Source organism: Geotrypetes seraphini, chromosome 18 (assembly GCF_902459505.1).
Source record: "Geotrypetes seraphini chromosome 18, aGeoSer1.1, whole genome shotgun sequence".
In the NCBI taxonomy this organism is placed as follows: Eukaryota; Metazoa; Chordata; class Amphibia; order Gymnophiona; family Dermophiidae; genus Geotrypetes; species Geotrypetes seraphini.
The window spans coordinates 17,288,455-17,313,247 of record NC_047101.1 but is presented as its reverse complement, the minus strand read 5'-3'; the positions used below and the strand labels follow the sequence as shown (position 1 = coordinate 17,313,247).

The window sequence follows — 24,793 nt, the reverse complement described above, 5'->3', positions numbered from 1 at the left end:
CTGGACCATCCCAACACTATCCAGATAGTTCTGAAGCAGCCTGTAAAGATATTCAGCGGATAGTGCTACTGAATATCTCTGTGGAATTTATCCAGGTAGCAGATAATGCTGCCCAGATAAATGGCTTTTCTGTGTCGCCTGATAGACTGGTATAGTTAATCTTCACAGATGGGTCATAACTCACTGTGACCAGCGGGTGGAGACTGAGAGCAAAACTTGGTTGTAGTATATTAACTGAGGATAACTGTACCGGTCTACACTCTTAACAGAAAGAAAATTAGCAGGTAAGAACCTAATTTCTCCTTAAATACCAGCCCTGCTAACTGCAGCAGCATGAAACTGTGGTGTAGCAGCGCCCCCTCTCTTTTGTTAACAGAGCTACCTTGGGACCTCAGTAACATCTGATAACTTCTAGGACATCACTCCCCTCCCTTGGCACTGCCATTCTTCCTAATTTACGTAACCTGTCTTCTGCTGTGTATTCCAGAAGCCCTGCAGCAGTGCTGTGACCTGTCCCAGCTCTGGTTCCGAGAATTCTTTCTAGAACTGACCATGGGCCGACGTATCCAGTTCCCTATTGAGATGTCCATGCCCTGGATTCTAACGGATCACATTCTGGAGACAAAGGAGCCTTCCATGATGGAGTAAGACACTCGTGGTTTTTGGACTTTGTGAATTGATGGTATGTCAGTGACATGTTGCCGAAAGTAAAGAAGACGGTGGAACGGGCAGATGTTACTGCGTTTATTAGTAAAGTCATTTTTATTGCAGAGAACGTCAAAAGGCAGAAATACAATGCACTCCACTTTACAACTTCCTCCTCCCCTCCCAACCCCACCCACAATCAATACAAACAGAAGTAGAGATGATCGGAAATACCAACTTAGTAAAGAACTACAAATGTCGCATGTGTGAATCCCCAAAAGATCTCCATACCGAGCAAAATGTCCTCCATTTAGTTGCCTCAGTCGGTCGTACTTGTGTCTGTTACATTTTTAATAAACACAACATCTGCAATCGCCACAGTTGCAAGGAGGAGGGAGGCTGAGAGTCCAACCAAGTCAACAAAATTGCTTTCTTCTCCAACAGTGTAGCCTTCCTCATGAATGAACTGTAGCTTTTAGGGGTAGGTGACTGCAAGACGAAATAATCAAAAAAGCAGCATGACATCCAATTTGACTCCACAAGTCCATAAAGATGAAATGTAAGAAAGGAGGGAGCTCCAAATGTGTTGACTATGGGGATAAACCCAAAATATATGCCCCAGTGTAGCTCTGTCCTGATGACATTTAGGGCATATTCCAGATGAAGAAAGGCCCAAAGGGCGCGCTCTATTGATGTTACTGTATTTATAGAAACATTAGGTATTCAGTTAGATTCATGTGTCCTTCTCAAAGGACAATAGGTTGGCTTCGGTATTTATGTGATACCCAGAGCAGTTCAGAAAAAGAGAGAGCTGTTGTCTTACATTGCATTCTTTCCATAATACTTGTGAAGCGCAATTAGCAGGCCAGTGATGTCAGATTCTGGTCCTCATCAGTCACAGTTGAAATAACAAACTATCCAAAAGTGGAAACGGCCGTATAGCAAAAAGCAAGCTCAAAATTCACAAACGAAAAACGCGCTGTTAGTAAGTACTGGGGGGAGCCACAGCCATTCAAACAAACTTAAACGAAAAAAAATCTTAATTACATAAACTGTGGAGAAAAACAGACCTCAATACTATGACTGTTAGAATCTTCAGATCAATTATGTTTCTGGATCAAATGTGTGTGAGTATAGCCTCTGAATATTCCTTGAGGAAATAAGTCATTCCTGTTTGTCACACCTCAGCAGTTGTTTCCATGTACTCTTTCCTCACTGGTCTCTGGTGGCATTCATGTCTTGTTAGGGGTCTCCTGAGGAGTGACAGAAGGATGTTCTTGCTGAGAAATCTGCAATTTGAACATTCTCCTAAATATTTTTTTTTTTCTCTTTCTCCTCCTCTAATATTATGGAAATGTTATCTGTTGACATGAACTGACAGCTCATTCTCTTATCCTCAGGTATGTGTTGTATCCCTTGGATCTCTACAACGACAGTGCATATTATGCCTTAACCAAGTTTAAAAAGCAGTTTCTTTATGATGAAATTGAAGCAGAGGTAAGTCTTGGGGCTAACATGGCAAACTGTTACGTAGATTCCTTAATGTATGTAAATTCCACATTTCGAAAAAGTCTGAAAGCCTACTTCTTTCGACTTGCCTCTTCAAATTAGGCCATTTTGTAATTGCTTGGTTTAATTATTTTAAGGTATAGGTTTATTTTTTTGTAATTTGCTGTATTTTTGTAACATTCGCTGTATTTTTTGTAACATTTGCTGCATTTTTTGTAACATTCGCTGCATTTTTTGTAATTCGCTGTATTTTTGTAACATTCGCTGTATTCTTTGTAATTCGCGACACCTCTCAAACAGGTCCTCTCGGAAATTTTCTTAACAAACTGTTTATTTTATTTTTCGCTTTCTTAAAGTTTCTGTACTCTGTATTTCCTCTGACTATCTGCATATTGTAACTCGCTGAATGTCCAGCTCTCTTGACTGTAAACCGCCTAGAAGTCACAAGATTGTGGCTGTATAGAAGAATAAAGTTATTATTATTATTAAGGTTGTTTACTGTATGCTGTTATTTTATAATGATCTGCCATGTTCTGTTTGTTGATATACCGGTGGAAATAAGGGTGCGTCTTATGGAGCGAATACCCCCCCCCCCCCCCGCCCCCTTGGCAGCCCCCCTGGTACCTCTTTTTGAAGTCCGTTGGAGCTTTCCCTGCTCCTGCCCGTCTCCCTCGCTGGATGGCTCTTCTGTTCGGGCAGAGCGTGCTGTTCGCGTTCCTGCCTGGGCCGGCGTCGCTCCCCGATTTGGAGTTTCTTGCAGAATGAATGATAGGATAGAGATAGGTAATTTTGTGGTGAGTGGGAGTTAAGAGTTGAAAACGGCCTCGAAAAAGTAGGCCTCTAGTCCAGATCTGAACACTGCCAGAGACAGAGCCTGACACAGTTGGTTCACCCCACGCACATGACACAGCAAGATAGAAGGGATGGAGTCTGAGGCCAACAGTAGAGGAGAAAGGAATAGACTGGAAGGACCTGCCTGATGAATGGAATTCACGGGAGGAGGGGGTGAGGGGAGCATAAAGATAAGTGTGGATAGATATTGAGGGGCTGTAGAGTGGGTCCACTTGTAGGTCAGTAAGAAGAATATGAGGTGTATTCGGAAATGGATGGGGAGCTAGTAGTAGACAATATGCTGAAATCTTCCAGTCAGTGTTCAGTGGCCCAGGTATTATAAGGAAAGGGATTGTAAATAAGACCAAGAATATTATAATGTCTCTGTATTGCATGGTGCAACCTCAGTATTGCTTTCAGTTCTGGTCATCATATCTCAGAATTACAAAAGGTTCAAAGTAGAGTGACCAAAATGATAAGAGTAAAAAGGACTGTGTGTGAGAGGAGGGGGATACAGAGAAAACCAGGGTTGAGGCGAGGGCAGGAGGACACACATGCACTAAAATGCCCCGTTTCAGATCTGTAAAGTGTATGTTGTCTTTAGAAACCTGGACAGCTGAGATTGTCTTTGTTCATTCATTTGCTGACTGACTCCTTTCTAGGTGAACCTGTGTTTCGATCAGTTTGTGTACAAGTTGGCTGATCAGATCTTTGCGTACTACAAAGCTATGGCTGGCAGGTAAGGCAGCGGGGAAAAGATATCTCAGAACTGCTAGAGGGTTGCTTCCCTTTGGATTTGGATTGGTTTATGTATAATCCGCCTTTTACAAGGCAAAGTACATTAGAGGTCTGCATGTGAACAGGGATCGCGGGAATCCCGCGGGTCCCACGGGGGTCCCGCGGGAATCCCCCCCTAACCCACAGGACTCCCACAGGGACCCCCCTCTAGCCAACGGGACTCCCACGGGGATGGAAGGCTTTAGAAGCAGGTTCGTCCATATAATATAATGGACATATCAGCCTTAGTAAAAGAGAGGGTTTATAAGTGAATTACCTGAACAGAAAACAAAAAAAGGGTTCCACCAAAGAGATTCCACAAGGAAAACAGCAGCGCAAACACAAAAGAAACTGTGGAATTGATGATCCTGTCAGTAATTGCTGCTTTTTATGGGGACGGGCGGGGATGGAGGTAATTCCTTGCGGGGATGGGTGGGGACGGAGAAGATCTTGACGGGGACGGGTGGGGACGGAGAGGATCCTGGCGGGGACCGGTGGGATTTCTGTCCCCGCGCAACTCTCTAAAGTACATCCATACATTCATAAATATACACAAATGACATTTCAGTCATTGTACAAAAATTAAAATTGACCACACCAAATTACTGGAGTCTGTTTAGGATTTATTGTTATAATATACATTCAAAAGTAATGATCCTGCTCTTTGTCCCAGGAATATCTATAAGTATATTGCAAAGAACCAGGTAGAGCTTTGGATTCTTGCCCAGAAATAGCTAAGAAGAAGAAAAATTTTTTTAAAAAAAATTAAATTGAATCAGGTTGGGCAGACTGGATGGACCATTCGGGTCTTTATCTGCTGTCATGTTACAATGTTAGTGTTACTCACTAGTGCATGCTTTTGTGCGTGTATCCCCTCTCCCCCCCCCCCCCAGAGTAATTTTATATGAGCCTATATATGTACATAGAATGCTGGCCTACACATATAAGTCCCTTACAGAATTATCTAGGCACCTGTTCTTTGAAGGAAAGTAGGCTCCAACTTGTCCTATACAGAATACTAACATAATATTTCTGTGGAAATGTTTACACCTAAATTGCTAAAACATTTGTATCTGTGAGTGCCCTGCCCAGGCTTCACCCATGTTTATGCCCACCTTCAGATTGCACGCCACTGCGTTTCGGTACCTTCTTATAGAGTAATACTTAGGTAGAATGTTGCTTTATGCACGTATGCACACACATATGCTGGTACTTTGGTCGTTTGCGTGGGTATTTGACACCTAAATGTTGGCGCCCGCTTTACTGAATTGCCTCCTAAATGTCTGTGTGGTGTTGGGATAGGGGTGGGCAACGAAGGCCACAGTCCAGTTGGGTTTTCAGGATTTCCCCAATAAATATGCATGAGATCTATTTGCATACAATGGAGGGAAGTGCACGCAAACAGATCTCATACATGTTCGTTGGAAAAAATCCTGAAAACCTGACTGGATTGTTGCCCACCCCTTGTGTAGGTTACCTCTGGTGTCTACTGCAGTTTTGCCGAATCTGTGAGATCTGTAGACTGCCTATGGTATGCCTAAGTAATCAGCTAATGAATATTGAGAGTCATGGAAGGACTTTAAAAAGACATTAACCCAGATAGTGATGCGACATGTATTTACGGTCCCTCCTCCTTTTCTAGTGTCTTGCTGGATAAACGTTTCCGTGCAGAATGTAAGAACTATGGCGTGATCATTCCCTATCCACCTTCCAATCGCTATGAAACTTTACTGAAGCAAAGACATGTGCAGGTATGCAAAGAACTGCAAAGCGACCTGAATAAACTGAGTGAGTGGGCAAAAAGATGGCAGATGAGCTTCAATGTGGAGAAATGTAAGGTCTTGCACATAGGGAAGGGGAACCCCCATGTACAGCTGTACGATGGGAGGGAGGGTACTGGGGGAGGCAACCTAGAAAAAGACCTGGGGGTAATGGTGGATAAAACGATGAAGCCGGTGGCACAATGTGCAGCGGCCTCAAAGAAAGCGAACAGAATGTTGGGCATTATCAAAAAAGATATCACGACCAGAACGAAGGAAGTTATCCTGCCACTGTATCGAGCAATGGTGCGCCCACATCTGGAGTACTGTGTCCAATACTAGTCGCCGTACCTTAAGAAGGACATGGCGATACTTGAGAGGGTCCAGAGGAGAGCAACAAGAATGATAAAGGGCATGGAGAACCTTTCATATGCTGAAAGGTTGGACAAGCTGGGGCTCTTTACCCTGGAAAAGCGGAGACTGAGAGAGGACATGATAGAGACTTATAAAATCGTGAAAGGCATAAAGAAGGTGGAGAGGGACAGATTCTTTAGACTAGCGGGATCAACAAAAACAAGAGGTCATTCAGAAAAAACTGAGAGGATACAGATTCAAAATGAATGCAAGGGAGTTCTTCACTCAGCGGGTGGTGGACACCTGGAACGCGCTTCCAGGAGAGGTGGTAGGACAAAATACAATACTGGGGTTCAAAAAGGGACTGGATGACTTCCTGGAAGCGAAGGGGATTGCAGGGAACAGATAGAGGGTTACTTACAGGACATTAGGCAAATAGGGTATGAACGTTTTAGGTTAGAAGCACTTACAGGCCATGGACCTGGGGGCCGCCGCTGGAGCGGACTGCAGGGCACGATGGACCCCTGGTCTGACCCAGCAGTGGCAATGCTTATGTTCTTATTAAGTGTAAAAGAACATTTTACTCTCGGGCAAAGCTGGTTAATATTTTATTGTCGAAAAGGTGCATGATGTTGGAGATCATTAAAAGCTTGTACTCTTGAGCAAGAAATGTTCTAGCTCTTGTGTTGTGGTGTCATTTCCACCTTTCACTCGCTTCTCTATGGTCTTTTTCTTCTCCAGTCCCTGATCCATAATTAATCCCTAATTGCCTGGTGGAGAGATGGAAGGGAAATCACTGAGACCGAACCCCTTTGGTTGCACTGGTGTCCCCACTTCCACCCAAGGACTTGAAATCAGCAGCTCTATGATAGTACCAGATCTTCCCAGACAGGGTGCTCATGCCTTGTACCACTAGGGCTAAATCATAGGGTCCATCTTCTTTGTCCTCATCTTAAAGCTAAAATTTAACATGTATCGGTATCTAGGAACAAACTAGGGTTCCACATTATCATCGTCAAACTTCTTGTGGTTGCAACCCCACGTGTATAGCTGTAGCTCCATGGCATTTGGGAAACAGTTTCAATGAGTCGGTTCATGCCATCATACTTTTAGCCTACAGATGGAGCTATAGGCACTGAATATTGGCTTTTGTACTTTTTCTGTTCTTCGCCAACCTTACTTGAGCTGCTTAAGAGTCTCTTTTACAAGTACTGTGTAGTAAAATCAAGCACAGTTTTATAGAATGAGACAAGTCAACCTCTCCAGCTCACTCCAAAGAGCCCTTGAAGGTTTTCAAAGCCATTTATTTGGATAAGTTGACCAGTGAAAACTGCCCTTCCTGGATGTGTTTGCAGGTATCCATGGGGGTTCCACAATGTGCATATCAAGGGACTATGGCACTCTGAGCCAACTTTTACATTGGTGCACTCTACCCCTACAATATGGTATCTCTCTCATCCTCCCTCTCCCCCCTACTGGACCAGGTGAGACACTGGATCAGGGTACTGATGATAAAGGATGCCAAAATCTCAGTCCGGCATCAATCCCTCTGGAAGTTTGAAGGTAGACTAGACTGGGATTTTGGCGCCTTTTATCACTGGTGCCCTGAGGCAGGGCCTCACCTGGTCCATAGGTTGAGCTGGTCCTGACTATAGCTAACTGGATTGGAGTAGGGGCTTAACTGGTGGGTGTTTTTTTGGGGCAGGCCCAAAACTAATATAGAGATTGGTGTATTTTGTTTTGTGTCTGCACTAAAAAGTAAATGCAGAAGTCCACAGATAATGTTGTACCAACATGAATTTTCTCAAAGTATGCATATAGTTTCATTTTGAAATTGACCCCAGGTTTGCAGGTAGGAAGGATCTGTGGACCTTTTTTGCACCAAAGTGGGCAGTTTGAAACTTGCGTGCTCTGATGCAAGTGATATGCAGGAGGATCTCTGACATAAACGAAAGATGTGGCTATAGAGTTTCCAAGCCGTGAGACAGACTGACCTGCAGATGGTGTCGCAGGTTGAACAAGAAACTTCTGTCTTCCTCAGTGATACAACCTAAATCAGCTCTCTCTGCCCCTCTCTCTCTTCCCTTTGCCCTCTTTATTTTTTAATGGCTCCCCAGTTACTAGGCAGATCCATTGACTTGAACAGGCTCATCACCCAACGTGTCTCTGCTGCAATGTACAAGTCTCTAGACCAAGCCATCAGCCGCTTTGAGAGTGAAGACCTGACGTCTATTGTGGTAAGTTTCAAGTTTATTAATATGTTTGATGAATCGCTTATTAGAATTACTAAGCGATGAACAAAATTAAAAATAGAGTATAATACAAAGAAACTAACATATTGACAATATTCTTTCATAAAATACAAACATGAGTCGGGAGGGAAAGTGAAGAAGTTACAATTTTCATCTTGGTAGAAAAAGGGAAAAAACAAGAGGGAGGGGGGTGGTTAAACTATAGCACATTTTGAAACCTTTCTTAAGAAGTTTAAATATTAGAAGCATCTTTAAAAAGATAAGATTTTAAAGATTTTTTGAACATTGTGAGATCTTTTTCGTTTCTAATATATTGTGGCAGAGAGTTCCACCATCGAGGGCCCATCACAGAGAACATGTCCGATCTTCTTATTCCTATAATTTTCAAAGAAAGAACAGAGAGGAGATTTTGGCTAGATGAACGAAGTGGGCGTTGAGTACTGTGTGGTATTAACAATCTTGATATAAATTGGGGTTCGTTGAATGCTAGAGTTTTAAATATAAGCAACATTATTTTAAAAATGATCCTATGGCCGATTGGAAGCCAATGGGCGTCTATCAACAACGGTGAGACATGGTCATATTTCCTAGCATTGTATATTAATTTGATTGCAGTGTTTTGTATTAACTGAAGTCTCCTTTTTTCTTTTTGAGAAATATTGAGGAGAAGTAAGTGCATTGCAATAGTCAAGTTTTGCTATAATTAGAGAGTGAATTAGTATTTTGATCGAATTTGAGCTCAGAAATTTGGCAATTGATCGGATCAAACGTAACTTAAAAAAGCAATTTTTGACAGTAAGAGAAATATGTTCGTGATAAAGCAGTCTATCGTCAACAGTTAGAGATGCGAGTGAACATCCACCTCTGACTACTGAAGATAAAACATAGTAATTTTATTAGCATCCAATGTAAAAGGAGCACTAAATTTAGTGCAGCTATTTGATTGGTTTTGCATATTTTTTTATTAGTGTACTTTAAAAAAAAAAAAACTCCTGATGTGTAACATTTATAACTAATGCATAAAAGTTATGCCAAAGGTTTTTGTTTTGGTTTTTTTCAATTTATATTTTTTGCTTATATTCAGATCTGTTGCCTTTTGGTTTATGGTCTTTTATTTATGGTCCACTTTTCACAAACCACATCATCACACACACAATAAATCTGCACAAGCAACATTTCAGTCATTATACAAAAATTAAAAATTCTACATAGCCATTGAACATAAAAAAATACAGACATGACAATGATATTACCACTCATTTCCAGTCCTTAGTCCAAAAAAACACTTTTTTTGCTGTTTAATATGATGGGAGCTTTATGCCACTCTTCTGGTCTCCTAAACATGAAAAATCCCCCCCCCCCCCACACACACACAGTTTGCAGCCTTAACTCTTTTCTCGATGGTATAGCCAAATCATGCTGTGGGGGATACGCATTCAGTCAGATATTGTGGGGCACACCTTTGCACACTTAGATAAACTAACAGCAGTAATGCAATTTAAATTCCTTTTTGCATCTTATTTCCTCTGGTCTTTGATGTGACCGCACAGCTGGGTTTTATTGTTTCTAAAGGACACTCCACTCTCTCTTTTCCCCCCACACAGGAACTGGAGTGGTTGCTGGAGATTAACCGTCTGACTCATCGATTGCTCTGTAAACATTTGACTCTGGACAGCTTTGATGCAATGTTCCGAGAGGCTAATCATAATGTCTCGGCCCCCTACGGGCGCAACACCCTCCATGTCTTTTGGGAGCTCAACTTTGACTTTCTGCCCAACTACTGCTATAATGGCTCCACCAACAGGTGAGCAGAAAATGTCCTGTGAAGGACAGACACCTGCAGCTCATGGTTTGCATCAATTTTCAAATTGGCCTAATTTGTTCAGATACTGCATTGTTGCGTTTCAGCAAGGGCTGTGCATCAGTTCTCTCAATAAAAATTTGTCCTTTTTTATTTAATATATAATTAATCTTTAGTATTTGTTTCCAGAAGATGTGGTCAAGGCACATAAATTTACAAGGAGTTTAGTCAAGTTTTTGAGGGAAAAGTTCCTAAGCGTTATTAGCCTTGTAGACTTGAAGAAACCACCACTTATCTGTGGTCAAGGCACCTAAATTTACAAGGAGTTTAGACAAGTTCTTGAGGGAAAAGTTCCTAAGCGTTATTAGCCTTGTAGACTTGAAGAAACCACCACTTATCTGTGGTCAAGGCACATAAATTTTCAAGGAGTTTAGACGTTTTTGAGGGAAAAGTCCCTAAGTGTTGTTAGCCTTGTAGACTTGAAGAAGCCTTCACTTATCCGTGGTCATGAGTAATAAGAAATAGCTCTATTCCTTGGGATCCTACCAGATACTCTAGACTTGAAATGCCCGCTATTGAAGACAAGATGTTGGGATTGATGGCCCTTTGACATGATCCAGTATGGTGCATCTTATGTTTTAAGGGTTCCCGATGTTGTGTGAGCCAAAAGATTTATAAGTGAATGTAAAAGGGGAAAGAACAAAGATTTGGAAAGGTTTGTGGCTTTCATAGAACTGAAACAACAGTGTAAAAGGCATAACAAATGCATCTGTATTTTCTCTCTAGATTTGTCCGCACTGCCATTCCGTTCACGCAAGAGCCACAGCGGGACAAGCCTGCCAATGTGCAGCCTTATTACCTCTACGGGTCAAAGGTCAGTAGTGACGGTGCTTGCCATATACAATCAAAACTGAAGGGGTAATTGTGCAAAAAAATGTAACCAGAAAATTAGGAACACATTCATTCTAAGAATGACCAATAGGTTTTCATTTCATTAAATAAATCATGCTTGAGGGATTCTCTGGCTGTTGCAAATTGGAATGGAGTAATACAAATATCTGTAGTATAATGCAAAGCTCAGATAGTCATTACTGCCCACGTTAAGATAAACATTTTTCACATAGGTAATGACCCAAATGCATGAGAATCTCAGAGGTAGGCGAGAAAACTATTTCAAGAAATTAATGAATTTTCCTATATTTTCTACTGTATTTTGTCTTATGAAATGATGATGATGATGATGAGTTATAAATCAGATCGACTAGCTACGGTTTTTAACAGCTCTCCATTAAACTCTTTACTCCCCTTTTTTCAACATATATGGCGGTGTCTTTTTTTTTTTTTTGTAATTATTTATTACATTTTAACATAATCATCAGAATGAAACACCCCTACATACTTCAAATGATAAATACCATTTCCAGCATTCAGACAAACCTCTCCTATGAGTGATATTTATAGACAGGTTGACCCACCATTGTGGGGCAGTTCTAGTACTGTCCAAATAAAACAATTCGATTTGGCCTATTGAATCTTTTTTTAAAAATTTGATTCACTTTTCCTGTCCAATCGGACATTGTTTTGGGGTTTGTTTGTTTTTTTCAAATATCCTAGCGGGTATATTTTGTAGCCTTTCCACCCACCCCACCTCCCTTTTCCCTCTCCAACCCCATGTCGGCACTGTGATATAAACAAAATAAAAAGACTTTTCCTTTCTCTAGCTCACGCTTGCTGTCTAACACCAGCTCTGGCAAGATACACATTTCAAATCTGACAAGTTGTAATCACAAAATAGAAAATAAAATTATTTTTTTCTACCTTCCACTGCCATAGCCAACATATGTTTCTTTCCCACTGTCTACCATGTTTCTTTCCCACTGTCTACCATCTCTCTCTCCCTGCCTTATGTAATGTAATGTAATTTATTTCTTATATACCGCTAAACTCTGTTAGGATTCTAAGCGGTTTACAGAAAATAGACAAAAGGGTACATTAAAATTATAATTAAATTAAAATTAAAATAGGAGTGTGTGGCGCAGTGGTTGGATCTACAGCCTCAGCACCCTGGGGTTGTGGGTTCAAACCCCGCGCTGCTCCTTGTGACCCTGGGCAAGTCACTTAATCCTCCATAGCCCCAGGTACATTAGATAGATTGTGAGCCCACCGGGACAGAGAGGGAAAATTGCTTGAGTACCTGATTGTAAAAACCGCTTAGATAACCTTGATAGGCGGTATATAAAATCCTAATAAACTTGAAACTTGAAACTTGAAATTCCCTTACTGTCCCGAAGGCTCACAATCTAACTAAAGTACCTATGAGGAAAAAAAAACCAGTTAATGAATATTAAAATGTAAAAATAAAGACAGAGATAGAACAGGAAAGAAACATCCCAACAAGAAAAACATTGATCTCATTACGGCCATATTCTTTTAAAGCAAGTGTACATCCCAGCAATAATAAAGTGGGTAAAGTAAATTAAATTAAAATTATTTGAATTAAAACTAAATATATATAAATTAATTAATTAATTAAAAGAGAATATATGGACTTTATAAGTATGTAAGAAAGGAATAACGATAGAAATGAATAGAAGGAAAAAAAAACAAAAAAAACCGTTAGACAATGGAATTCTAATGAAAATTTAAAATAAAGATGTAAAACAAAATAAATAAGAAACAGTATAATAAGTGATATTTTAAACACGATGTTATAAGAGTCAGGAGGGTCTCATTATCACTTTATGCCCTGGGTCAAACCTTTCTATTTTCCTCCATGCAGCATCTTTCCCTTTCTCTCTTCCATTATAATGTACAACATTTTTTTCTCCCCATGCACCATCTCTCTCTCTCTCTCTTTGCCCTCCACCCTATTTCCAACATTTCTCCCTCTCTCTTCTCCATGCATGTCTCCCTCTCCTCCACAATATGCAGGATTTCTCCCTCTCACCCATTTCTACCTTTTCTCTCCCTTCCTCTCCTCCACCCCAACAATTCTTCCTCTCTCCCCTCCATATGCAACATCTTTCCTCCCTTGCCATCCCCCTGAACAGCGGCTTTACTCCCTTCCCATTCCCCTGTGTAGCAGCTTTCCATCCCCCTGTGCAGTAGTTTTCCATCCCTCCCTCCCTTCCCCTTGTGCAGCAGCACCCCACGATTCTCCCACCATAAGACCTGACATACCTCAGAGGCCTCCTAAAGCAGCGGCGGATGGTCAACAGTTGCATCGCTCTGAATGGGCTACTCGTGGCCTGCCCCGCTGGGGGCTTCCCTCTGCTGTATCATCAGTGACACAGTAGGGGGAGGCTGCGAGCAGCCCGTTCAGAACGATGCCGCTGCTGACCATCCACCGCCGCCGCTGCTTTAGGAGGCCTTGGGACATATGTCGGGTCTCACCGGGAAGGAGGTCACTGAATCGGTGAGTCTGATTTTTTTTTTTTTTTTTTTTCCCCCCAGAAAGCAAATCAATTTGAATCGATTCACTGAAGTGAATTGGTGAATCGATTCAAATCGGCGAATTGGGCAACACTGTAAAGAGTGCCAAGATGCAACGTGCTTAGCACGTTGAAATCTGGATGCCCAGATTCCATTATAGAATACCAACATAAATCAGCATTAACGTGCCAATATTTAGGTGCACCCCATATGCCACGTTCGTATTAGGCATAATTGCTTGGCATACTCTGTTATGCACGTAAATGCAGGACCCACCCACCCATGCTGGGTGCAATTCTGGTTGTAAGCTGCCTTGAAGGTTTTCCCAAGGGTGGGATAGAAAATTTTTAATAAACTTGGAAACTGATCCCGTTGCACCCTCCACATGTTTTGGAAGCAGGACCTTCCACAGTAAGGGTGAACGTTTTAAGAATCAGAACATAAGAATTGCCATACTGGGACAGACCAAAGGTCCACCAAGCCCAGCATCCTGTCCCAAGCACCCTGCCAGATCCCAAGTAAGAAAACAGATTTTTTTTATGCTGCTATTCCTAAGAACAAGCACCGGATGTCCCTAAGCCATCTCATTAATGGCCTATGGACTTCCCTTTTAGGAATTTATCCAAACCTTTTTTAAACCCCGCTAAGCTAACTGACTTTCACCACATTCTCCAGCAATGAATTCCAGAGTTTAATTACAAGTTTTGTGAAGAAATATTTTCTCTGGTTTGTTTTAAATCTACTACTTAGTAGCATTCATCGCGTGCCCCTTAGTCCTAGTATTTTTGGAAAGAGTAAAAAGCGATTTAACATCTGCCCTTTCCACTCCACTCAGTATTTTCTAGACTTCTATCGTATCATCCCTGAGCCATCTCTTCTCCATGCTGAAGAACCGTAACTGCTTTAGCCTTTCCTCATAGGGAAGTCATCCCATCCCTTTGAACATTTTCTTTGTCAGTTGGCCAAGCAAAAAAATACAGATTTGCAGATTGTGAAATTGCCTTAATAGGAGTAATACAGCTTCTGCCCTTCTGGATGTCACTCTTGTGTCATCCAGAACTGAGAAGAACACATACACACACACACTCCTGCTAAACCAGCTTTCTCTTATGCTCTCTTGTTCTTTTCCAGATGTCTAGTGGTGCATGTCTGGCCCAGAATTTCCTCACTCATTCACCCATTCCTTCTGTGTCCTCCTTCTGCAGCCACTCAACATTGCATACAGTCACATCTACAGCTCCTACCGTAACTTTGTGGGACCGCCTCATTTCAAAACCATTTGCCGGCTGCTGGGGTACCAAGGCATTGCTGTGGTCATGGAAGAACTGCTGAAAATAGTCAAAAGCCTGGTGAGTACCACTTCTCCCTACATGTTTAGCTTCTCACTGGGTCCTCTTGTCAGCTCAGGTACTATATGATCTGACAAAATACATAGGAGAAAAGGAGAGACATTAAGAAAATTTTTTAGACTATCCATTTTTATTTTATTTTTTTATTTATTTTTTTCTTTTTTAAATTCTTTATTAATTTTCAAAATGACATTAAGTGTAAAATATATTCATTCACAATAACAATAAATATATCACTTATAAACAATCATTGGTACATTATATAAATTTTAACCCTTCCCCTTTCCCATCCCTCCCACCCATATATTCCATTATTATATAATATTTTTGTAATAATAAAAATACCCCCCTCCCTATATTCTAAAACTGATAATTAAAAGGGAAATAATTTTCCTTAATCCTTACAATATTGCTTTACAAAGGGGATACTTTAAGAAATTTCAGGATGTGTGGAAACCATTTTATTTTCTAAGCCACTGTAGGGCTTTATTTGGACAACCTAATTTTTTTCAACCTTCCCTTGACAGCTGCAAGGTACTATTCTACAGTATGTGAAAACTCTGATTGAGGTGATGCCCAAAATATGCCGCCTGCCAAGACATGAATATGGGTCTCCAGGTGAGACATGTGCGCATGGCTGTGCAGGGCGTGGAGGAGAGGTACACAGGACTCTCTGAGGAGGAGGGGTGGAGGTGGCATGTTGTGGGGAAAAGACTTTGTATGCTAAGAACATAAGCAATGCCTCTGCTGGGTCAGACCTGAGGTCCATCATGCCCAGAAGTCCGCTCACGCGGCGGCCCAACAGGTCCAGGACCTGTGCAGTAATCCTCTATTTATACTCTTCTATCCCCTTTTCCAGCAGGAAATTGTCCAATCCTTTCTTAAACCCCAGTACCGTACTCTGCCCTATTACGCCCTCTGGAAGCGCATTCCAGTTGTCCACCACTTGGGTAAAGAAGAACTTCCTAGCATTGGTTTTGAATCTGTCCCCTTTCAACTTTTCCGAATGCCCTCTTGTTCTCTTATTTTTCAAAAGTTTGAAGAATCTGTCCCTCTCTAAGTCTCTATCATATCCCCTCTAAGTCTCCTCTTCTCCAGGGAAAAGAGACCCAGTTTCTCCAATCTCTCAGCATATGAAAGGTTTTCCATCCCTTTTATCAGACGTGTCGCTCTTCTCTGAACTCTCTCAAGTAACGCCATATCCTTCTTAAGGTACGGCGACCAATATTGGACACAGTAATTCCAGATGCGGGCGCACCATCGCCCGATACAACGGCAGGATAACTTCTTTTGTCCTGGTTGTAATACCCTTCTTGTCTAACTTGTCTATAAAGGAGCCTGTGCTCTTCTTCAATCTAGGATGATGACTTTTGCTTCCTCTGTTTAGGTATTTTGGAATTCTTTCATCACCAGCTCAAAGATATCATCGAGTATGCGGAGCTGAAGACTGATGTATTCCAGAGTCTGAGGGAAGTGGGAAACGCTATTCTCTTCTGTCTCCTCATAGAGCAAGCCTTGGTAAGTGCATCAGAACCAAACTCAGGTGAGCACATTGCTTTCCTTCCTGCAGGACATCACCAGGAGTGCAGTACAGGCAGGCCCCAAGTTACAGAGGCTCAACTTAAATACGGCTCGTACTTGAGAACGTAGTTGCAGCTTCATTTGATTTCACTGAGCAGTATTTCCAATGGCATAGACTCCTACACTTCTCTTGCAGCAGGTTCAGTAAGAACAGAGTGTGGTTGTGCATGCTGTACCTTAGAAGAAACACTGGTAGGAACAGTTGGTCCTTTTGTCTGCTGGGAGCAGAGGTTAAGCAGCAAGAATCTGAAAATCTACAAGTTCTGAGTTACATACAAATCCAACCTAAGAACTAGACGGTATAGAAATTTTAAAAATAAATAAATACTTCAATGACCACTTCAACTCCTTGGTAAAAAAAAATGCTTTTTTAGCCTTCATTTGCTGAGGAAAGTGAGATCCTGCTTTCATCAAAATCACTTTACCATCCTTACACAATCCACCATCCTCTCCAGATTGGATTATTGCAACTCCATCTACCTAAGCCTAACTAAGAAAAACCTCCATAGACTTCAGCAGATTCAGAACGCCGCGGCTAAGCTAATTTTCGCAAAAAGCAAATTCGACCATGTCTCACCACTCCTGTCCAAGCTTCACTGGTTTCTAGTACCCTCCAGGGTCCTCTTTAAATGTGCCTGCTTAGCCTTCAAGATCCTACACGGCATCCTTCCTCCCGTTATTCCACTCTTTTGGAATTCCTCAAACCCTAATTCCACCAGATCCTCCCCAAAATTAAAACTATCATTCCCTTCTACAAAAGGTATATCCCGTGCAGGAAAACTAGGAACATCCCTCCCCTTTAGAACCACAGAACTCTGGAACAATCTTACATCCCCGCTCAGAAATTCAAGCTCCCTCCAATTTTTCAACAAACACCTGAAAACTTGGCTCTTTTCAAAGATGTAACACCTCCCCCTCTCTGGTACTCTGACCCCTCTATACCCTCTTAGTTCCTATCCTATAACCCTTCATTGGAGTTCCTTTCTATCCTAACTCTGTAAACTGGTGGCGGACGGCCACCAGGATGATCTCGGGGATCAAGGGTCTCTCGTACGAAGAGAGACTGAACAAATTGCAGCTCTACACTCTCGAGGAACGTAGGGAGAGGGGAGACATGATCGAAACATTTAAGTACCTCACGGGACGTGTCAAAGTGGAAGATGATATTTTCTTTCTCAAGGGACCCTCGGCCACAAGAGGGCACCCGCTCAAACTCAGGGGCGGAAACTTTCATGGCGACACCAGAAAGTATTTCTTCACAGAGAGAGTGGTTGATCATTGGAACAAGCTTCCAGTGCAGGTGATCGAGGCAGACAGCGTGCCAGACTTTAAGAATAAATGGGATACCCATGTGGGATCCCTACGAGGGTCAAGATAAGGAAATTGGGTCATTAGGGCATAAACAGGGGGTGGGTAAGCAGAGTGGGCAGACTTGATGGGCTGTAGCCCTTTTCTGCCGTCATCTTCTATGTTTCTATATTATACAAACCTAAGGTTTAGTTTAGTTTACTTGTAACCTTGGTTAGCCACTGTTGGAAAACGAGATACTGGGGCTTGACAGAACCTCTGGTCTATCACAGTATTGCAAAGGATATGTTATTATTTTCTTATGAACTCTGCAACACTATAAGCAGTTTGTAAATTGCATTCTGAAAGTGCACCCAAAGGACCACCTTATTAACAACAAAAGGGTTTTATATTGTGCCCTTAATATAATGTCCTATTTCAGGACAATGATTTTACCTCTTTGGGCAAATTCTACTGGAATCCTGAGGCCTATTCACACGAATGTTTTCATCTCTTTCCTTTTTCGCTTTCCCCTTTTTTTATTGACCTGTCTAAATGCTAAATTGAAGCCTTCTCCCCCCAAATCTTTCATCTTGTAATGCTTTCCTCTCCTCTCTTCTAATGGACACTCCAGACAGAGGATGGTCCCTTTGGGGAATAAGCGGTAATTAAGCCTTCGTCAGAGCCCAGCGTTTCCATGGTGACAAGGATCTCAGGAGCAGTGAAAGGGCAGAAGTGGGACAGGTCTTTCCGTACAGGGAGAGAGTGTGGTTACCATGTTAGTCCACCTTAAAGATAATAAATAGTTTATTTTATGTTCCTTTAAAAAAAAAAAAAATCACCTTTTTAATGGACTAACTGAATACATGTTTGACTAGTTTTCAAAGGCTGGAACCACCTTCTTCAGGTCAGGTAAATATGAGCAATAGATGACTGTCATAATATGGAAGTGAAGCATAAAAGCATTCCAATGGCAGTCTCAAGGGGAAAAGGGTGGGGGTGAGAAACGGGGAGAGATGGATTGCTGATCAGAAGGTGATAAGAAACCTAAATACAAACATCAAAATTCACACAAGACGCCACAAAAAAAAGAATTTATAAGCATACTTGAATAAATTGTTTATACATGAATAGGAGGCGTTTCGTCTTCCTGCATGGGGTTCCCGACAGTTTATGCGCAAGTTGGGTGTGTGTTAGGGCGGAAGGAGATTCTGTCGGTTTGGTCGACTGGGGATGTACCCTCCTATTGGAGTTAAGAACATAAGAATTGCCTCTGTCGGGTCAGGCCGGAGGTCCATCGTGCCCGGCAGTCCGCTCACGCGCGGCCCCTCAGATCCAGGACCTGATAGTGCTCCTACCCTAAAACTCTCATACGCTTTTCGCTTCTGTCCTGTAGAGTAACCTTCTATCTATACCCTTCAATCCCCTTCGCTTCCAGGAAGTCATCCAGTCCCTTTTTGAAACCCAGTATTGTACTCTGTCCTATTACCTCATTTGGAAGCGTGTTCCAGGTGTCTACCATCCTCTGAGTGAAGAAAAACTTCCTTGCATTCGTTTTGAATCTGTCCCCTCTCAGTTTTTCTGAATGACCTCTTGTTTTTGTTGTCCCCGCTAGTCTGAAGAATCTGCCCCTCTCCGCCTTCTCTATGCCTTTCATGATTTTATACGTCTGTATCATGTCTCCTCTCAGTCTCCGCTTTTCCAGGGTAAAGAGCCCCAGTTTGTCTAACCTTTCGGAATATGAAAGGTTCTCCATTCCTTTTATCATCCTAGTTGCTCTTCTCTGGACCCTCTCAAGCATCACCATGTCTTTCTTAAGGTACGGTGACCAGTATTGGACACAGTATTCCAGAGTTGGAGGAATCGCTTACATTCTTTGATGGTCTCGGGGCGTAAATCGGCACAGGTTAGCCCTAAGGGCAAGAAACGCTTTCTCCAGATCTGGAACTCCTGCATACAGATTTTGCTGCCTCATCCATGTAGTGAGATTCTAAATTCCTTATAATTTTACGGAGACAGGGGTGTTGTCTTGCCTTCATTTTTTGTTTTTTCTTTCTTCCTTTTCTCTTTTTCTGCATTCACTTTGGGGGAGAACGGAGGGATAGGATGTGTGCATGCTGATTGCCAAGTGCGGTTGGTACTGTTTGGTTTTTTTTTTGGGGAGAGTGTTCTGTGTTTACCAATTACTGCTTCCTCTTTGCTATTCGATTACCGCACTGGAAGGGGATATTTGGGGCTGAGTTGTGGATTGTAGTTGTTGTCGTTGGGATTTGCTATTTTGGGTGGGGGGGGATAGTTCTGACCTTTTGTGGGGGGGGGTTGTTACACAACAGAAAATTTTTTTGATGACTTGGATTCTATGCTTCTTTTGATTGGTGGTATTTTGGTATCTTGTATGTTGGTTTGTTTCTGATTTGTTGTTGTCATCAATAAAAAAAATTGTTTCAGCATAGGTTGTTTATACTTGTTTCATCTTATGGACTCCAGAAAGACGCTCTGTTTGGAAGTGAATTTAAAAGACAGAGATTATAGTCCACATCCCCTGGCTTCGGCCCTGATCGGAAAGTAAGGCAACGGCAGCTCAGACCTGTTGGCAGATTTTGGCCGCAAATGTGGCACAACGAGGTTAGAAAATCACGCGACGACGATTATAGAGAATCGCTCGGAGGGATCATTTTTAATATTAATGACCTTTGTTGCACTCCATTTGCACGGCAGTATCGGAGAATGCTAGAAAACGTGGAAAAGACCTCCGTAAGCCGTTTTGAGAATCTGATGCTAAAATACCTGCATACTAAACCGGCGGGAACCGGTTTAGCGAGCACGTTAAAAGGCAGATTTTAGTTTTGAGAATCTGCCACATAACCAGTTTAAAGTCCTCCTACCACTCGCCACACCCTTGTCTCGCCCAAACATGCTCGCACCATGCCCCTTGCTATTTGTGTGCGCGGGTTTGAGACGTGCATCGGGGACTTAAACGTTTATCTTGCATAAACATCTTGGAGCAAATAGCGCACGTAAAATGAGAGCCTTGGTGTGCATTTGATTAACATGCCCTATTTGACTTGAAACCTACCGGTATATTTAACATAGTAAATTATTTGCAAGGACCTGGAGAGGTGTGTCGAGATAATCCATGCTGGGATGTGGAAAAATCCCACAGTATTTTACAAAGGCTCTGTATTCCCTGCTCTGCGTGACTTCTTTCCCTACAAAATATAGCTCGATGGAGGAGGGTTTGTGTTTATTTGTGTCTTCCAGCTCTGCGTCTTTCTACACAAGTGGTCTCAAAAGCTCCTTACAGCCTCTTTAACCCTTTCAGGACCATAAGGATCGTAGGCCAATTTTTGTGGTTTTGACGACATTTTTATGGTAAAAAGGGCTTGCAGATGCCAAAAAATTGATTTTTTTTGTGAAATATCATTATTTTTTTTAAAAAAAAATCAAACTTCTGGCTTATGGACAGTGTGGCAAGTGAATCTTCTCGTCAATCTGGCAACGACGCTAATGAATGAATGTCGGAACCAGTTTGTTTACATAAAGGCAGTATCATATGGAATCCGTACATATCAAATTTAGAACTGTAGACTATCCCAATCAAAATTTAAAGGATTTTAAAGTTATGGGACAAATATGTCCCTTGGTCCTGAAAGGGTTAAGAGGGCACGTCTGAAGCATTTTACATGCTTAAAAATGGAGTTCGAAAAATATCCCCTCTTCTATAAGCAGCTCAGGGAAGGAAATTGTGCACATGCCGTCACACACATACTGTACTTTAAACTATAGCTGCGAAGCACATGCAAAACACCCACTTCTCTCACCAGTAAGAATTTTCAAAAGAAAATTCCTTAGAGGGGGTTTGTAAGTTATTTTAAAAGTTGCCTCTAAATCAGTGGTTCCCAACCCTGTCCTGAAGGACCACCAGGCCAGTCAGGTTTTCAGGGTAGCCCTAATGAATATGCATGAGAGAGGTTTGCATCTACTGGAGGTTTCAGGCATGCAATCTGCTCCATGCATATCCATTAGGGCTTTCCTGAAAACCTAACTGGCCTGGTGGTCCTTCAGGACAGGGTTGGGAACCGCTGCTCTAAATAATTACATTAGTCCAGTGACAGGTATCAAACTTGCAAAGTGAGTGGAAGACAAACCATAGCACAAGCTCCAATAGTCTAATCACAACAGGAACAAGTCTTCGTACTGTATCACATTTCAAAAAAAAAAAAATTAATGGCCTAAAGCAGAATAAGGATGACATAAGATTGTGCACAGAACAGGTCCTTACTCTCTGTTAGCTTACGATTCTATAAAGATTGTTTCTTTTTGATGTACTCGCGTTTAATTCACATCTTGGATCCATTTGAGGACTTGAGAAGATTTCTGTTAGGTTATTTTACTTGCTTGTTTGATTTTCTTTTGACAATTTTCTTTTCGTGAATCATCTTTCTGTACAAGTTTTTATCTTGGTTGTATAAAATTGGAAACTTATAAATAAATTTTTTAAAAAAAGATTGTGCACAGAACTTGGTGTTCCTTAAATGAGTTAATTATAAAGTTGGTGTTTTTTTGTTTTTTTTTTCTTTCTCCATTCAGTCCCAGGAAGAAGTCTGCGATTTGCTGCATGCTGCACCTTTCCAGAACATCCTACCCAGAGTCTACATCAAAGGTAAGAGGCCCAGAAGTAGAAGGTGCTGTCTGTGTCTCGGACAATTCCTTCATTAGTGTATCGGGATCAGTATATAATCTGTGAAGTCTTTCAGATCTAGACCTGCCTGTTATAGACCTGCACAAACAGAGCTCATATCTCCTCTCATTCAGACTATTGGTGCAGGCATTAGTTTTATCTATTTTAGACTATTGTAACATCATCTATTTATGAGCACCCCAAAAATATTATAAGGAAATTAATGATAATTCAGAATACAGCTGTTCGATTGACTTTTGGTTTAAAAAAAGAACGACCATATTAGTCCATATTATCGTTTACTTCACTAGCTGCCTTTGGAGGCAAGAGTATTATTCAAATTTTCCTGTTATCTGCTTTAAGCTGCTATCGGGGTTGTCTCCAGCTTACCTTTTTCCTCATTTTGTGTTGCAAAGACCATCAAGAGAAACTAGATCCTTCTACTTATTTGCTTATCCAAAAATTAATGGGTGTAGATATAAGATCTTCTTAGATAGGATCCTGGCGTTTCAAGCTGGTAGGCAACAATCTTGGTTAGGTAAATGGATTCAGCAAGCTATGTTATCCTATTGCAGTTTTCGGGAATTAATTAAGACCACTTTGTTCGATAAGTTTATTACTTAGTGAGTTTCAGTAGTGAAATTCTATTTTACAAATATTTGTATTTTTTACTGTATTATTGTATTTCGCTGACTGTCCAGCTCTTTTTAGTGTAAACCGCCTAGAACTTTTGGTTATTATTATTAATTTCTCAAACAATTTTTCAGCTTTTTATATTATCATCATACTGTTTTATCTGTGTTTTTGTTTGAAGTTTATTAAAGAATTTATTATACCGTCTTTCAATGGGTACGTTTGAACGGCTTAAATACTAAAGCATTGTATAGCAAATTGTGTGCCTCCAGAGATTTCAGGAGGAGGAGAGGCGCTGGCCGACTGCCTACAGGACACGCCTCTCGCGGCGAGAGGCACGTCCTGTAGACAATCAGCCAGCACCACTCCATCTCTCCGGCCCTCTTCCCCGTTGGCCTCTCAGGACCTGTGCGCAGCCGTCGATGTGATGACATCATGCACGTATGGGATGTCATCACGGCGATGTCCACACACGTCCGGGCCCTTCGAGCCGCAGCCAGTACGTTTAGTGTGCCGTGGCTCGAGAAAGTTTACGGGACACTACTAAAAAATGGGGAGGGGGTTGTGTGCAAATAGTGAAAATAGCAGTGAGGGAGAAAAGGAAGATGATTAGTACAGAGGGGGGAGAGGGAAATACAGTTCGGATGAGCACCATGTTCATGTCTCGTATCTGACTGGCTTTAGGAGGGGAGAGACTAGAAATAAAAATGCTTTATGATCACCTCTAAATTTGTGTAAGGATATCTGAAGCTTGAGATGTCGAGGAAGCCTATTCCAAAGTCCAGAACCTTGTAATGAAAATATTGAACTTCGTGTAGTGTCAAGTACAAACTCTCTGTAAGAAGGAACAAGTCTATTTTGATGTCGGGATCTACTTGCTTCAGAAGAACAGTATGAAGTTAGCAGCCTAGAAAGATAGGATGTTCACCCAGCATTGTGAATTTTGAAAACCAGAAGTAAAATTTTATAGGAGTTAAAAGTTGTTTTATAGAAGAGATGATGTTGTTTAAGTTACTGGGTAAAAAGTCTGTGTTGTCTCCATGAGGATATGTCCACACATGGATATTTGCTCAACTATAGTTCTTATATTTAAAAAAACCAGACGACCCAGCTTAAGGCTAACAGCTGGGACCAGCCATATTTATTTATTTATTTTTGTTTAAATCTTTATTGATTTTCAAACTTTGGTAATGCAATACAATTGGTAAATCATAAATACTGCATGGAACGCACTAATAACTATACAATTATTACATTAAACAAGTTTCAAGTTTATTAGTTTTTAATATACCGACCATCAACAAATATCTGGCCGGTTAACAATAAAATTTAAAAGGTAAGAAAGATAAAAAAAATAAAATAATTGGCGTTTTAAAATAAATGGTGCGAACATAAATAATATCAACAAGACAAACTTGAAAGTGAGGGTAAAAGGGAGGGGAGGGGAAAAGTTACATGTTTGAGAAGAAAAGGAGAAAGTGGGAATGGGATAAAACGTATAGGGTAGGGTCGCTTTGTTAAAGCGGTTGGTTGCTTGGAGAGGAAAAGGAAGTAAAAAAAGAAAAGAGAAGGAAAAAGAAAAGAAGAAAGGAAAAAAAAAAAAAGGACAGAAGATAAGTCTAAGCACAGCCAAATGCGTCACAAAATAAAAAAGTCTTTAGGCTTATCTTAAATTTGTCTAGATGTTGTTCATCGCGGAGTTGCTGTGGCAGAGAATTCCATAGAGTTGGGGCAGCTACTGCAAAATTTATTTTCCGTGTATAGTCGAAGTCTTTTATGGAGGGAATATAGAGAAGTTTTTGATCAGTTGACCTTAGAGTGCGTGGGGAACATTGGGGGATGAGAAGTTTATCAAGAAATGAGGGCTGGTGAGAGAGTTTTATTTTGAAGGAAAGTAAGAT

General features: G+C 41.3%; 1 protein-coding gene across 2 annotated transcripts in view; it reads left to right on the top strand.

Annotated features, from left to right (window-relative positions):
- Nucleotides 1-24,793, top strand: part of CYFIP2 (cytoplasmic FMR1 interacting protein 2) — a 111,439-nt gene that overhangs the window by 59,810 nt on the left and 26,836 nt on the right. For both annotated transcript variants that reach the window (XM_033927184.1, XM_033927185.1), the window contains 11 exons: nt 488-644; nt 2,046-2,142; nt 3,648-3,724; nt 5,405-5,513; nt 7,994-8,113; nt 9,733-9,932; nt 10,716-10,803; nt 14,567-14,710; nt 15,238-15,328; nt 16,098-16,228; nt 22,169-22,241. In XM_033927184.1, coding sequence (XP_033783075.1) covers nt 488-644; nt 2,046-2,142; nt 3,648-3,724; nt 5,405-5,513; nt 7,994-8,113; nt 9,733-9,932; nt 10,716-10,803; nt 14,567-14,710; nt 15,238-15,328; nt 16,098-16,228; nt 22,169-22,241 — 1,287 coding nt within the window. The remainder of the gene's footprint in view (nt 1-487; nt 645-2,045; nt 2,143-3,647; nt 3,725-5,404; nt 5,514-7,993; nt 8,114-9,732; nt 9,933-10,715; nt 10,804-14,566; nt 14,711-15,237; nt 15,329-16,097; nt 16,229-22,168; nt 22,242-24,793) is intronic.